We start from the raw sequence: 16,493 nt of genomic DNA, 5'->3' as shown, positions 1-16,493 counted from the left end.
TAGGGGGGACACGGGTACATGCACAGGTATATAGCAGTAAGAGAGGAGGCTGAGTATATACAGGGGGGCAGCATAGGGGGGACACGGGTACATGCACAGGTATATAGCAGTAAGAGAGGAGGCTGAGTATATACAGGGGGCAGCATAGGGAGGGCACAGGTACATGCACAGGTATACAGCAGTAAGAGAGGAGGCTGAGTATATACAGGGGGCAGCATAGGGGGGACACGGGTACCTGCACAGGTATATAGCAGTAAGAGAGGAGGCTGAGTATATACTGGGGGCAGCATAGGGGGGACACAGGTACATGCACAGGTACATAGCAGTAAGAGAGGAGGCTGAGTATATACAGAGGGGGCAGCATAGGGAGGACACAGGTACATGCACAGGTATATAGCAGTAAGAGAGGAGGCTGAGTATATACAGGGGGCAGCATAGGGAGGGCACAGGTACATGCACAGGTATATAGCAGTAAGAGAGGAGGCTGAGTATATACAGAGGGCAGCATAGGGAGGACACAGGTACATGCACAGGTATATAGCAGTAAGAGAGGAGGCTGAGTATATACAGGGGGGGCAGCATAGGGGGGACACAGGTACATGCACAGGTATATAGCAGTAAGAGAGGAGGCTGAGTATATACAGGGGGCAGCATAGGGAGGGCACAGGTACATGCACAGGTATATAGCAGTAAGGGAGGAGGCTGAGTATATACAGAGGGGGCAGCATAGGGAGGACACAGGTACATGCACAGGTATATAGCAGTAAGAGAGGAGGCTGAGTATATACAGGGGCAGCATAGGGAGGACACAGGTACATGCACAGGTATATAGCAGTAAGAGAGGAGGCTGAGTATATACAGGGGGGCAGCATAGGGAGGACACAGGTACATGCACAGGTATATAGCAGTAAGAGAGGAGGCTGAGTATATACAGGGGGGCAGCATAGGGAGGACACAGGTACATGCACAGGTATATAGCAGTAAGAGAGGAGGCTGAGTATATACAGGGGGCAGCATAGGGAGGACACAGGTACATGCACAGGTATATAGCAGTAAGAGAGGAGGCTGAGTATATACAGGGGGCAGCATAGGGGGGGCACGGGTACATGCACAGGTATATAGCAGTAAGAGAGGAGGCTGAGTATATACAGGGGGCAGCATAGGGAGGGCACGGGTACATGCACAGGGATATAGCAGTAAGAGAGGAGGCTGAGTATATACAGGGGGCAGCATAGGGGGGACACAGGTACATGCACAGGTATATAGCAGTAAGAGAGGAGGCTGAGTATATACAGAGGGGGCAGCATAGGGAGGACACAGGTACATGCACAGGTATATAGCAGTAAGAGAGGAGGCTGAGTATATACAGGGGGCAGCATAGGGGGGACACAGGTACATGCACAGGTATATAGCAGTAAGAGAGGAGGCTGAGTATATACAGGGGGCAGCATAGGGGGGACACAGGTACATGCACAGGTATATAGCAGTAAGAGAGGAGGCTGAGTATATACAGGGGGGCAGCATAGGGAGGACACAGGTACATGCACAGGTATATAGCAGTAAGAGAGGAGGCTGAGTATATACAGAGGGGGGGGCAGCATAGGGAGGGCACAGGTACATGCACAGGTATATAGCAGTAAGAGAGGAGGCTGAGTATATACAGGGGGCAGCATATGGAGGACACAGGTACATGCACAGGTATATAGCAGTAAGAGAGGAGGCTGAGTATATACAGGGGGGACAGCATAGGGAGGACACAGGTACATGCACAGGTATATAGCAGTAAGAGAGGAGGCTGAGTATATACAGGGGGCAGCATAGGGAGGGCACAGGTACATGCACAGGTATATAGCAGTAAGAGAGGAGGCTGAGTATATACAGGGGGGGGGCAGCATAGGGAGGACACAGGTACATGCACAGGTATATAGCAGTAAGAGAGGAGGCTGAGTATATACAGGGGGCAGCATAGGGAGGACACAGGTACATGCACAGGTATATAGCAGTAAGAGAGGAGGCTGAGTATATACAGGGGGCAGCATAGGGAGGGCACAGGTACATGCACAGGTATATAGCAGTAAGAGAGGAGGCTGAGTGTATACAGGGGGCAGCATAGGGAGGACACAGGTACATGCACAGGTATATAGCAGTAAGAGAGGAGGCTGAGTATATACAGGGGGGCAGCATAGGGGGGACACAGGTACATGCACAGGTATATAGCAGTAAGAGAGGAGGCTGAGTATATACAGAGGGCAGCATAGGGAGGGCACAGGTACATGCACAGGTATATAGCAGTAAGAGAGGAGGCTGAGTATATACTGGGGGGCAGCATAGGGAGGACACAGGTACATGCACAGGTATATAGCAGTAAGAGAGGAGGCTGAGTATATACAGGGGGCAGCATAGGGGGGCACAGGTACATGCACAGGTATATAGCAGTAAGAGGAGGCTGAGTATATACAGAGGGGGCAGCATAGGGAGGGCACAGGTATATAGCAGTAAGAGAGGAGGCTGAGTATATACAGAGGGGGCAGCATAGGGAGGACACAGGTACATGCACAGGTATATAGCAGTAAGAGAGGAGGCTGAGTATATACAGAGGGCAGCATAGGGAGGGCACAGGTACATGCACAGGTATATAGCAGTAAGAGAGGAGGCTGAGTATATACTGGGGGGCAGCATAGGGGGGACACAGGTACATGCACAGGTATATAGCAGTAAGAGGAGGCTGAGTATATACAGGGGCAGCATAGGGAGGACACAGGTACATGCACAGGTATATAGCAGTAAGAGAGGAGGCTGAGTATATACAGGGGGGCAGCATAGGGAGGACACAGGTACATGCACAGGTATATAGCAGTAAGAGAGGAGGCTGAGTATATACAGGGGGGGAGGCAGCATAGGGAGGACACAGGTACATGCACAGGTATATAGCAGTAAGAGAGGAGGCTGAGTATATACATGGGGGGCAGCATAGGGAGGGCACAGGTACATGTACAGGTATATAGCAGTAAGAGAGGAGGCTGAGTATATACAGGGGGCAGCATAGGGGGGACACAGGTACATGCACAGGTATATAGCAGTAAGAGAGGAGGCTGAGTATATACAGAGGGGGCAGCATAGGGAGGACACAGGTACATGCACAGGTATATAGCAGTAAGAGAGGAGGCTGAGTATATACAGGGGGCAGCATAGGGAGGACACAGGTACATGCACAGGTATATAGCAGTAAGAGAGGAGGCTGAGTATATACAGGGGGGCAGCATAGGGGGGACACAGGTACATGCACAGGTATATAGCAGTAAGAGAGGAGGCTGAGTATATACAGGGGGCAGCATAGGGGGGACACAGGTACATGCACAGGTATATAGCAGTAAGAGAGGAGGCTGAGTATATACAGGGGGCAGCATAGGGAGGACACAGGTACATGCACAGGTATATAGCAGTAAGAGAGGAGGCTGAGTATATACAGAGGGGGCAGCATAGGGAGGACACAGGTACATGCACAGGTATATAGCAGTAAGAGAGGAGGCTGAGTATATACAGGGGGCAGCATAGGGAGGACACAGGTACATGCACAGGTATATAGCAGTAAGAGAGGAGGCTGAGTATATACAGAGGGGGCAGCATAGGGGGGACACAGGTACATGCACAGGTATATAGCAGTAAGAGAGGAGGCTGAGTATATACAGAGGGGGGGGCAGCATAGGGAGGACACAGGTACATGCACAGGTATATAGCAGTAAGAGAGGAGGCTGAGTATATACAGGGGGCAGTATAGGGAGGACACAGGTACATGCACAGGTATATAGCAGTAAGAGAGGAGGCTGAGTATATACAGGGGGGGCAGCATAGGGGGACACAGGTACATGCACAGGTATATAGCAGTAAGAGAGGAGGCTGAGTATATACAGAGGGCAGCATAGGGAGGGCACAGGTACATGCACAGGTATATAGCAGTAAGAGAGGAGGCTGAGTATATACAGGGGGCAGCATAGGGAGGGCACAGGTAACATGCACAGGTATATAGCAGTAAGAGAGGAGGCTGAGTATATACAGGGGGCAGCATAGGGAGGACACAGGTACATGGACAGGTATATAGCAGTAAGAGAGGAGGCTGAGTATATACAGGGGGCAGCATAGGGAGGACACAGGTACATGCACAGGTATATAGCAGTAAGAGAGGAGGCTGAGTATATACAGGGGGCAGCATAGGGAGGACACAGGTACATGCACAGGTATATAGCAGTAAGAGAGGAGGCTGAGTATATACAGGGGGCAGCATAGGGAGGGCACAGGTACATGCACAGGTATATAGCAGTAAGAGAGGAGGCTGAGTATATACAGAGGGGGCAGCATAGGGAGGACACAGGTACATGCACAGGTATATAGCAGTAAGAGAGGAGGCTGAGTATATACAGAGGGGGCAGCATAGGGAGGACACAGGTACATGCACAGGTATATAGCAGTAAGAGAGGAGGCTGAGTATATACAGAGGGGGCAACATAGGGAGGACACAGGTACATGCACAGGTATATAGCAGTAAGAGAGGAGGCTGAGTATATACAGGGGGCAGCATAGGGAGGACACAGGTACATGCACAGGTATATAGCAGTAAGAGAGGAGGCTGAGTATATACAGGGGGCAGCATAGGGAGGACACAGGTACATGCACAGGTATATAGCAGTAAGAGAGGAGGCTGAGTATATACAGGGGGGGCAGCATAGGGGGGACACAGGTACATGCACAGGTATATAGCAGTAAGAGAGGAGGCTGAGTATATACAGGGGGCAGCATAGGGAGGGCACAGGTACATGCACAGGTATATAGCAGTAAGAGAGGAGGCTGAGTATATACAGAGGGGGCAGCATAGGGAGGACACAGGTACATGCACAGGTATATAGCAGTAAGAGAGGAGGCTGAGTATATACAGGGGGCAGCATAGGGAGGGCACAGGTACATGCACAGGTATATAGCAGTAAGAGAGGAGGCTGAGTATATACAGGGGGCAGCATAGGGAGGACACAGGTACATGCACAGGTATATAGCAGTAAGAGAGGAGGCTGAGTATATACAGAGGGGGCAGCATAGGGATGACACAGGTACATGCACAGGTATATAGCAGTAAGAGAGGAGGCTGAGTATATACAGAGGGGGCAGCATAGGGATGACACAGGTACATGCACAGGTATATAGCAGTAAGAGAGGAGGCTGAGTATATACAGGGGGGGCAGCATAGGGGGGACACAGGTACATGCACAGGTATATAGCAGTAAGAGAGGAGGCTGAGTATATACAGGGGCAGCATAGGGAGGACACAGGTACATGCACAGGTATATAGCAGTAAGAGAGGAGGCTGAGTATATACAGGGGGGCAGCATAGGGGGGACACAGGTACATGCACAGGTATATAGCAGTAAGAGAGGAGGCTGAGTATATACAGGGGGCAGCATAGGGAGGACACAGGTACATGTACAGGTATATAGCAGTAAGAGAGGAGGCTGAGTATATACAGGGGGCAGCATAGGGAGGACACAGGTACATGCACAGGTATATATATATAGGTTACTCTGCAGCCTGTGTGTAGTATATATATATACTATTGTGTGTGACTTGTATATAACGTTTCTTCCTGTGATTTGCAGGCGGGTGGTGGAGGGGAAGCGATTGCTGAACATGATCTCCCACTGCGAGCCCCCCGCAGTCATCACCCCCGGAGGGTTCGATATCTCCCTCCCCACCCTGATAACCGTGCAGGTAGTGATGTTACTGACCCCTCTACCCCCCATCACCTGCCCGTTACTGACCCCTCTACCTCCCCCATCACCTGCCCGTTACTGACCCCTCTACCTCCCCCATCACCTGCCCGTTACTGACCCCTCTACCTCCCCCATCACCTGCCCGTTACTGACCCCTCTACCTCCCCCATCACCTGCCCGTTACTGACCCCTCTACCCCCCCCCCATCACCTGCCCGTTACTGACCCCTCTACCTCCCCCATCACCTGCCCGTTACTGACCCCTCTACCTCCCCCATCACCTGCCCGTTACTGACCCCTCTACCTCCCCCCATCACCTGCCCGTTACTGACCCCTCTACCTCCCCCCATCACCTGCCCGTTACTGACCCCTCTACCTCCCCCCATCACCTGCCCGTTACTGACCCCTCTACCTCCCCCCATCACCTGCCCGTTACTGACCCCTCTACCTCCCCCCATCACCTGCCCGTTACTGACCCCTCTACCTCCCCCCATCACCTGCCCGTTACTGACCCCTCTACCTCCCCCCATCACCTGCCCGTTACTGACCCCTCTACCTCCCCCCATCACCTGCCCGTTACTGACCCCTCTACCAGCCCGTTACTGACCCCTCTTCCCCCCATCACCAGCCCGTTACTGACCCCTCTACCTCCCCCCATCACCTGCCCGTTACTGACCCCTCTACCTCCCCCCATCACCTGCCCGTTACTGACCCCTCTACCTCCCCCCATCACCTGCCCGTTACTGACCCCTCTACCTCCCCCCATCACCTGCCCGTTACTGACCCCTCTACCCCTCCATCACCTGCCCGTTACTGACCCCTCTACCCCTCCATCACCTGCCCATTACTGACCCCTCTACCCCCCATCACCTGCCCGTTACTGACCCCTCTACCTCCCCCCATCACCTGCCCGTTACTGACCCCTCTACCTCCCCCCCATCACCTGCCCGTTACTGACCCCTCTACCTCCCCCCATCACCTGCCCGTTACTGACCCCTCTACCTCCCCCCATCACCTGCCCGTTACTGACCCCTCTACCCCCCCATCACCTGCCCGTTACTGACCCCTCTACCTCCCCCCATCACCTGCCCGTTACTGACCCCTCTACCTCCCCCCATCACCTGCCCGTTACTGACCCCTCTACCTCCCCCCATCACCTGCCGTTACTGACCCCTCTACCTCCCCCCATCACCTGCCCGTTACTGACCCCTCTACCTCCCCCCATCACCTGCCCGTTACTGACCCCTCTACCTCCCCCCATCACCTGCCCGTTACTGACCCCTCTACCTCCCCCATCACCTGCCCGTTACTGACCCCTCTACCTCCCCCCATCACCTGCCCGTTACTGACCCCTCTACCTCCCCATCACCTGCCCGTTACTGACCCCTCTACCTCCCCCCATCACCTGCCCGTTACTGACCCCTCTACCTCCCCATCACCTGCCCGTTACTGACCCCTCTACCTCCCCCCATCACCTGCCCGTTACTGACCCCTCTACCTCCCCATCACCTGCCCGTTACTGACCCCTCTACCTCCCCCCATCACCTGCCCGTTACTGACCCCTCTACCTCCCCCCATCACCTGCCCGTTACTGACCCCTCTACCTCCCCCATCACCTGCCCGTTACTGACCCCTCTACCTCCCCCCATCACCTGCCCGTTACTGACCCCTCTACCTCCCCCATCACCTGCCCGTTACTGACCCCTCTACCTCCCCCCATCACCTGCCCGTTACTGACCCCTCTACCTCCCCCCATCACCTGCCCGTTACTGACCCCTCTACCTCCCCATCACCTGCCCGTTACTGACCCCTCTACCTCCCCCATCACCTGCCCGTTACTGACCCCTCTACCTCCCCCCATCACCTGCCCGTTACTGACCCCTCTACCTCCCCCCATCACCTGCCCGTTACTGACCCCTCTACCCCCCCATCACCTGCCCGTTACTGACCCCTCTACCTCCCCCCATCACCTGCCCGTTACTGACCCCTCTACCTCCCCCCATCACCTGCCCGTTACTGACCCCTCTACCTCCCCCCATCACCTGCCCGTTACTGACCCCTCTACCTCCCCCATCACCTGCCCGTTACTGACCCCTCTACCTCCCCCATCACCTGCCCGTTACTGACCCCTCTACCCCCCATCACCTGCCCGTTACTGACCCCTCTACCTCCCCCCATCACCTGCCCGTTACTGACCCCTCTACCTCCCCCCATCACCTGCCCGTTACTGACCCCTCTACCTCCCCCATCACCTGCCCGTTACTGACCCCTCTACCTCCCCCATCACCTGCCCATTACTGACCCCTCTACCTCCCCATCACCTGCCCGTTACTGACCCCTCTACCTCCCCCCATCACCTGCCCGTTACTGACCCCTCTACCTCCCCCCATCACCTGCCCGTTACTGACCACTCTACCTCCCCATCACCTGCCCGTTACTGACCCCTCTACCTCCCCCCATCACCTGCCCGTTACTGACCCCTCTACCTCCCCCATCACCTGCCCGTTACTGACCCCTCTACCTCCCCATCACCTGCCCGTTACTGACCCCTCTACCCCCCCCATCACCTGCCCGTTACTGACCCCTCTACCTCCCCCATCACCTGCCCGTTACTGACCCCTCTACCTCCCCCATCACCTGCCCGTTACTGACCCCTCTACCTCCCCCCATCACCTGCCCGTTACTGACCCCTCTACCTCCCCCATCACCTGCCCGTTACTGACCCCTCTACCTCCCCCATCACCTGCCCGTTACTGACCCCTCTACCTCCCCCCATCACCTGCCCGTTACTGACCCCTCTACCTCCCCCCATCACCTGCCCGTTACTGACCCCTCTACCTCCCCCCATCACCTGCCCGTTACTGACCCCTCTACCTCCCCCCATCACCTGCCCGTTACTGACCCCTCTACCCCCCCATCACCTGCCCGTTACTGACCTCTCTACCTCCCCCATCACCTGCCCGTTACTGACCCCTCTACCTCCCCCCATCACCTGCCCGTTACTGACCCCTCTACCCCCCATCACCTGCCCGTTACTGACCCCTCTACCTCCCCCCATCACCTGCCCGTTACTGACCCCTCTACCCCCCCATCACCTGCCCGTTACTGACCCCTCTACCTCCCCCATCACCTGCCCGTTACTGACCCCTCTACCTCCCCCCATCACCTGCCCGTTACTGACCCCTCTACCTCCCCCCATCACCTGCCCGTTACTGACCCCTCTACCCCCCCATCACCTGCCCGTTACTGACCCCTCTACCTCCCCCCATCACCTGCCCGTTACTGACCCCTCTACCTCCCCCCATCACCTGCCCGTTACTGACCCCTCTACCTCCCCCATCACCTGCCCGTTACTGACCCCTCTACCTCCCCCCATCACCTGCCCGTTACTGACCCCTCTACCTCCTCCCATCACCTGCCCGTTACTGACCCCTCTACCTCCCCCATCACCTGCCCGTTACTGACCCCTCTACCTCCCCCCATCACCTGCCCGTTACTGACCCCTCTACCTCCCCCCATCACCTGCCCGTTACTGACCCCTCTACCTGCCCGTTACTGACCCCTCTACCTCCCCCCATCACCTGCCCGTTACTGACCCCTCTACCTGCCCGTTACTGACCCCTCTACCTCCCCCATCACCTGCCCGTTACTGACCCCTCTACCTCCCCCCATCACCTGCCCGTTACTGACCCCTCTACCCCCCCATCACCTGCCCGTTACTGACCCCTCTACCCCCCCCATCACCTGCCCGTTACTGACCCCTCTACCTCCCCCCATCACCTGCCCGTTACTGACCTCTCTACCCCCCATCACCTGCCCGTTACTGACCTCTCTACCCCCCATCACCTGCCCGTTACTGACCCCTCTACCTCCCCCATCACCTGCCCGTTACTGACCCCTCTACCTCCCCCCATCACCTGCCCGTTACTGACCCCTCTACCTCCCCCCATCACCTGCCCGTTACTGACCCCTCTACCTCCCCCATCACCTGCCCGTTACTGACCCCTCTACCTCCCCCCATCACCTGCCCGTTACTGACCCCTCTACCCCCCCATCACCTGCCCGTTACTGACCCCTCTACCCCCCCCATCACCTGCCCGTTACTGACCCCTCTACCTCCCCCCATCACCTGCCCGTTACTGACCTCTCTACCCCCCATCACCTGCCCGTTACTGACCCCTCTACCTCCCCCCATCACCTGCCCGTTACTGACCCCTCTACCTCCCCCATCACCTGCCCGTTACTGACCCCTCTACCTCCCCATCACCTGCCCGTTACTGACCCCTCTACCTCCCCCATCACCTGCCCGTTACTGACCCCTCTACCTCCCCATCACCTGCCCGTTACTGACCCCTCTACCTCCCCATCACCTGCCCGTTACTGACCCCTCTACCTCCCCCATCACCTGCCCGTTACTGACCCCTCTACCTCCCCCCATCACCTGCCCGTTACTGACCCCTCTACCTCCCCCATCACCTGCCCGTTACTGACCTCTCTACCCCCCATCACCTGCCCGTTACTGACCTCTCTACCCCCCATCACCTGCCCGTTACTGACCCCTCTACCTCCCCCCATCACGTGCCCGTTACTGACCCCTCTACCTCCCCCCATCACCTGCCCGTTACTGACCCCTCTACCTCCCCCCATCACCTGCCCGTTACTGACCCCTCTACCTCCCCATCACCTGCCCGTTACTGACCCCTCTACCCCCAACCCCCATCACCTGCCCGTTACTGACCCCTCTACCTCCCCCCATCACCTGCCCGTTACTGACCCCTCTACCCCCAACCCCCATCACCTGCCCGTTACTGACCCCTCTACCTCCCCCCATCACCTGCCCGTTACTGACCCCTCTACCTCCCCCATCACCTGCCCGTTACTGACCCCTCTACCTCCCCCCATCACCTGCCCGTTACTGACCCCTCTACCTCCCCCCATCACCTGCCCGTTACTGACCCCTCTACCTCCCCCATCACCTGCCCGTTACTGACCCCTCTACCTCCCCATCACCTGCCCGTTACTGACCCTTCTACCTCCCCCCATCACCTGCCCGTTACTGACCCCTCTACCCCCCCATCACCTGCCCGTTACTGACCCCTCTACCTCCCCCATCACCTGCCCGTTACTGACCCCTCTACCTCCCCATCACCTGCCCGTTACTGACCCCTCTACCTCCCCATCACCTGCCCGTTACTGACCCCTCTACCTCCCCCATCACCTGCCCGTTACTGACCCCTCTACCTCCCCCCATCACCTGCCCGTTACTGACCCCTCTACCTCCCCCCATCACCTGCCCGTTACTGACCCCTCTACCCCCCCCATCACCTGCCCGTTACTGACCCCTCTACCTCCCCCCATCACCTGCCCGTTACTGACCCCTCTACCCCCCCCCATCACCTGCCCGTTACTGACCCCTCTACCTCCCCCCATCACCTGCCCGTTACTGACCCCTCTACCTCCCCCCATCACCTGCCCGTTACTGACCCCTCTACCCCCCCATCACCTGCCCGTTACTGACCCCTCTACCTCCCCCATCACCTGCCCGTTACTGACCCCTCTACCCCCCCATCACCTGCCCGTTACTGACCCCTCTACCTCCCCATCACCTGCCCGTTACTGACCCCTCTACCTCCCCATCACCTGCCCGTTACTGACCCCTCTACCTCCCCCCATCACCTGCCCGTTACTGACCCCTCTACCTCCCCCATCACCTGCCCGTTACTGACCCCTCTACCTCCCCCATCACCTGCCCGTTACTGACCCCTCTACCTCCCCCCATCACCTGCCCGTTACTGACCCCTCTACCTCCCCATCATCCTGCCCGTTACTGACCCCTCTACCTCCCCATCACCTGCCCGTTACTGACCCCTCTACCCCCCCATCACCTGCCCGTTACTGACCCCTCTACCTCCCCCCATCACCTGCCCGTTACTGACCCCTCTACCTCCCCCCATCACCTGCCCGTTACTGACCCCTCTACCCCCCCCATCACCTGCCCGTTACTGACCCCTCTACCTCCCCCATCACCTGCCCGTTACTGACCCCTCTACCCCCCCCCATCACCTGCCCGTTACTGACCCCTCTACCTCCCCCATCACCTGCCCGTTACTGACCCCTCTACCTCCCCCATCACCTGCCCGTTACTGACCCCTCTACCTCCCCCATCACCTGCCCGTTACTGACCCCTCTACCTCCCCCATCACCTGCCCGTTACTGACCCCTCTACCTCCCCCCATCACCTGCCCGTTACTGACCCCTCTACCTCCCCCCATCACCTGCCCGTTACTGACCCCTCTACCTCCCCCATCACCTGCCCGTTACTGACCCCTCTACCCCCCCCATCACCTGCCCGTTACTGACCCCTCTACCTCCCCCCATCACCTGCCCGTTACTGACCCCTCTACCTCCCCATCACCTGCCCGTTACTGACCCCTCTACCTCCCCCCATCACCTGCCCGTTACTGACCCCTCTACCTCCCCCCATCACCTGCCCGTTACTGACCCCTCTACCCCCCCCATCACCTGCCCGTTACTGACCCCTCTACCTCCCCCCATCACCTGCCCGTTACTGACCCCTCTACCCCCCCCATCACCTGCCCGTTACTGACCCCTCTACCTCCCCCCATCACCTGCCCGTTACTGACCCCTCTACCTCCCCCCATCACCTGCCCGTTACTGACCCCTCTACCTCCCCCCATCACCTGCCAGTTACTGACTCCTCTACCTCCCCCATCACCTGCCCGTTACTGACCCCTCTACCTCCCCCATCACCTGCCCGTTACTGACCCCTCTACCTCCCCCCATCACCTGCCCGTTACTGACCCCTCTACCTCCCCCATCACCTGCCCGTTACTGACCCCTCTACCTCCCCCCATCACCTGCCCGTTACTGACCCCTCTACCTCCTCCCATCACCTGCCCGTTACTGACCCCTCTACCTCCCCCATCACCTGCCCGTTACTGACCCCTCTACCTCCCCCATCACCTGCCCGTTACTGACCCCTCTACCTCCCCCATCACCTGCCCGTTACTGACCCCTCTACCTCCCCCATCACCTGCCCGTTACTGACCCCTCTACCTCCCCCCATCACCTGCCCGTTACTGACCCCTCTACCTCCCCCCATCACCTGCCCGTTACTGACCCCTCTACCCCCCCCATCACCTGCCCGTTACTGACCCCTCTACCTCCCCCATCACCTGCCCGTTACTGACCCCTCTACCTCCCCCATCACCTGCCCGTTACTGACCCCTCTACCTCCCCCATCACCTGCCCGTTACTGACCCCTCTACCTCCCCCCATCACCTGCCCGTTACTGACCCCTCTACCTCCCCCCATCACCTGCCCGTTACTGACCCCTCTACCTCCCCCATCACCTGCCCGTTACTGACCCCTCTACCTCCCCCCATCACCTGCCCGTTACTGACCCCTCTACCTCCCCCCATCACCTGCCCGTTACTGACCCCTCTACCTCCCCCCATCACCTGCCCGTTACTGACCCCTCTACCTCCCCCATCACCTGCCCGTTACTGACCCCTCTACCTCCCCCCATCACCTGCCCGTTACTGACCCCTCTACCTCCCCCATCACCTGCCCGTTACTGACCCCTCTACCTCCCCCATCACCTGCCCGTTACTGACCCCTCTACCCCCCCCCATCACCTGCCCGTTACTGACCCCTCTACCTCCCCCATCACCTGCCCGTTACTGACCCCTCTACCTCCCCATCACCTGCCCGTTACTGACCCCTCTACCTCCCCCCATCACCTGCCCGTTACTGACCCCTCTACCTCCCCCATCACCTGCCCGTTACTGACCCCTCTACCTCCCCCATCACCTGCCCGTTACTGACCCCTCTACCCCCCCATCACCTGCCCGTTACTGACCCCTCTACCTCCCCCATCACCTGCCCGTTACTGACCCCTCTACCTCCCCCATCACCTGCCCGTTACTGACCCCTCTACCTCCCCCCATCACCTGCCCGTTACTGACCCCTCTACCTCCCCCATCACCTGCCCGTTACTGACCCCTCTACCTCCCCCATCACCTGCCCGTTACTGACCCCTCTACCTCCCCCATCACCTGCCCGTTACTGACCCCTCTACCTCCCCCCATCACCTGCCCGTTACTGACCCCTCTACCTCCCCCCATCACCTGCCCGTTACTGACCCCTCTACCTCCCCCATCACCTGCCCGTTACTGACCCCTCTACCTCCCCCATCACCTGCCCGTTACTGACCCCTCTACCTCCCCCCATCACCTGCCCGTTACTGACCCCTCTACCTCCCCCCATCACCTGCCCGTTACTGACCCCTCTACCTCCCCCATCACCTGCCCGTTACTGACCCCTCTACCTCCCCCATCACCTGCCCGTTACTGACCCCTCTACCTCCCCCCATCACCTGCCCGTTACTGACCCCTCTACCTCCCCCATCACCTGCCCGTTACTGACCCCTCTACCTCCCCCCATCACCTGCCCGTTACTGACCCCTCTACCCCCCCCCATCACCTGCCCGTTACTGACCCCTCTACCTCCCCCCATCACCTGCCCGTTACTGACCCCTCTACCTCCCCCCATCACCTGCCCGTTACTGACCCCTCTACCTCCCCCATCACCTGCCCGTTACTGACCCCTCTACCTCCCCCATCACCTGCCCGTTACTGACCCCTCTACCTCCCCCCATCACCTGCCCGTTACTGACCCCTCTACCTCCCCCCATCACCTGCCCGTTACTGACCCCTCTACCTCCCCCCATCACCTGCCCGTTACTGACCCCTCTACCTCCCCCATCACCTGCCCGTTACTGACCCCTCTACCTCCCCATCACCTGCCCGTTACTGACCCCTCTACCTCCCCCCATCACCTGCCCGTTACTGACCCCTCTACCTCCCCCCATCACCTGCCCGTTACTGACCCCTCTACCTCCCCCCATCACCTGCCCGTTACTGACCCCTCTACCTCCCCCCATCACCTGCCCGTTACTGACCCCTCTACCTCCCCCATCACCTGCCCGTTACTGACCCCTCTACCTCCCCCATCACCTGCCCGTTACTGACCCCTCTACCTCCCCCATCACCTGCCCGTTACTGACCCCTCTACCTCCCCCCATCACCTGCCCGTTACTGACCCCTCTACCTCCCCCCATCACCTGCCCGTTACTGACCCCTCTACCTCCCCCCATCACCTGCCCGTTACTGACCCCTCTACCCCCCCCCATCACCTGCCCGTTACTGACCCCTCTACCTCCCCCATCACCTGCCCGTTACTGACCCCTCTACCTCCCCCCATCACCTGCCCGTTACTGACCCCTCTACCTCCCCCATCACCTGCCCGTTACTGACCCCTCTACCCCCCCCCATCACCTGCCCGTTACTGACCCCTCTACCTCCCCCATCACCTGCCCGTTACTGACCCCTCTACCTCCCCCCATCACCTGCCCGTTACTGACCCCTCTACCTCCCCCATCACCTGCCCGTTACTGACCCCTCTACCTCCCCCCATCACCTGCCCGTTACTGACCCCTCTACCTGCCCCCATCACCTGCCCGTTACTGACCCCTCTACCTCCCCCCATCCTACCTCCCCCCACTCACCTGCCCGTTACTGACCCCTCTACCTCCCCCCATCACCTGCCCGTTACTGACCCCTCTACCCTCCCCCATCACCTGCCCGTTACTGACCCCTCTAACCTCCCCATCACTGCCTTACTGACCCCTCTACCTCCCATCACCTGCCCGTTACTGACCCCTCTACCCCCCATCACCTGCCGCGTTACTGACCCCTCTACCCCCCCATCACCTGCCCGTTACTGAGCCCCTCTACCTCCCCCATCACCTGCCCGTTACTGACCCCTCTAGCCTCCCCCCATCACCTGCCCGTTACTGACCCCTCTACCTCCCCCCATCACCTGCCCGTTACTGACCCCTCTACCTCCCCCATCACCTGCCCGTTACTGACCCTCTACCTCCCCCATCACCTGCCCGGTACTGACCCCTCTACCTCCCCCCATCACCTGCCCGTTACTGACCCCTCTACCTCCCCCATCACCTGCCCGTTACTGACCCCTCTACCTCCCCCATCACCTGCCCGTTACTGACCCCTCTACCTCCCCATCACCTGCCCGTTACTGACCCCTCTCACCTCCCCCCATCACCTGCCCGTTACTGACCCCTCTACCCCCCCCATCACCTGCCCGTTACTGACCCCTCTACCTCCCCCATCACCTGCCCGTTACTGACCCCTCTACCTCCCCCATCACCTGCCCGTTACTGACCCCTCTACCTCCCCCATCACCTGCCCGTTACTGACCCCTCTACCTCCCCCATCACCTGCCCGTTACTGACCCCTCTACCTCCCCCATCACCTGCCCGTTACTGACCCCTCTACCTCCCCCCATCACCTGCCCGTTACTGACCCTCTACCTCCCCCCATCACCTGCCCGTTACTGACCCCTCTACTCCCCATCACCTGCCGTTACTGACCCCTCTACCCCCCCATCACCTGCCCGTTACTGACCCCTCTACCTCCCCATCACCTGCCCGTTACTGACCCCTCTACCCCCCATCACCTGCCCGTTACTGACCCCTCTACCTCCCCCTTCACCTGCCCGTTACTGACCCCTCTACCCTCCCCCCATCACCTGCCCGTTACTGACCCCTCTACCTCCCCCAGCACCTGCCCGTTACTGACCCCTCTACCTCCCCCCATCACCTGCCCGTTACTGACCCCTCTACCTCCCCCAT

At 59.0% G+C, this 16,493-nt stretch overlaps 1 protein-coding gene across 1 annotated transcript in view; it reads left to right on the top strand.

Annotated features, from left to right (window-relative positions):
- Nucleotides 1-16,493, top strand: part of LOC140110359 (phosphatidylinositol 3-kinase C2 domain-containing subunit gamma-like) — a 113,449-nt gene that overhangs the window by 47,798 nt on the left and 49,158 nt on the right. Inside the window, exon 14 of the mRNA XM_072132188.1 lies at nucleotides 5,643-5,754. Coding sequence (XP_071988289.1) covers nucleotides 5,643-5,754 — 112 coding nt within the window. The remainder of the gene's footprint in view (nucleotides 1-5,642; nucleotides 5,755-16,493) is intronic.

The sequence above is a fragment of the Engystomops pustulosus genome, unplaced genomic scaffold, assembly GCF_040894005.1.
Source record: "Engystomops pustulosus unplaced genomic scaffold, aEngPut4.maternal MAT_SCAFFOLD_260, whole genome shotgun sequence".
Taxonomy (NCBI): Eukaryota; Metazoa; Chordata; class Amphibia; order Anura; family Leptodactylidae; genus Engystomops; species Engystomops pustulosus.
This window is presented reverse-complemented; position numbering and strand designations above follow the sequence as displayed.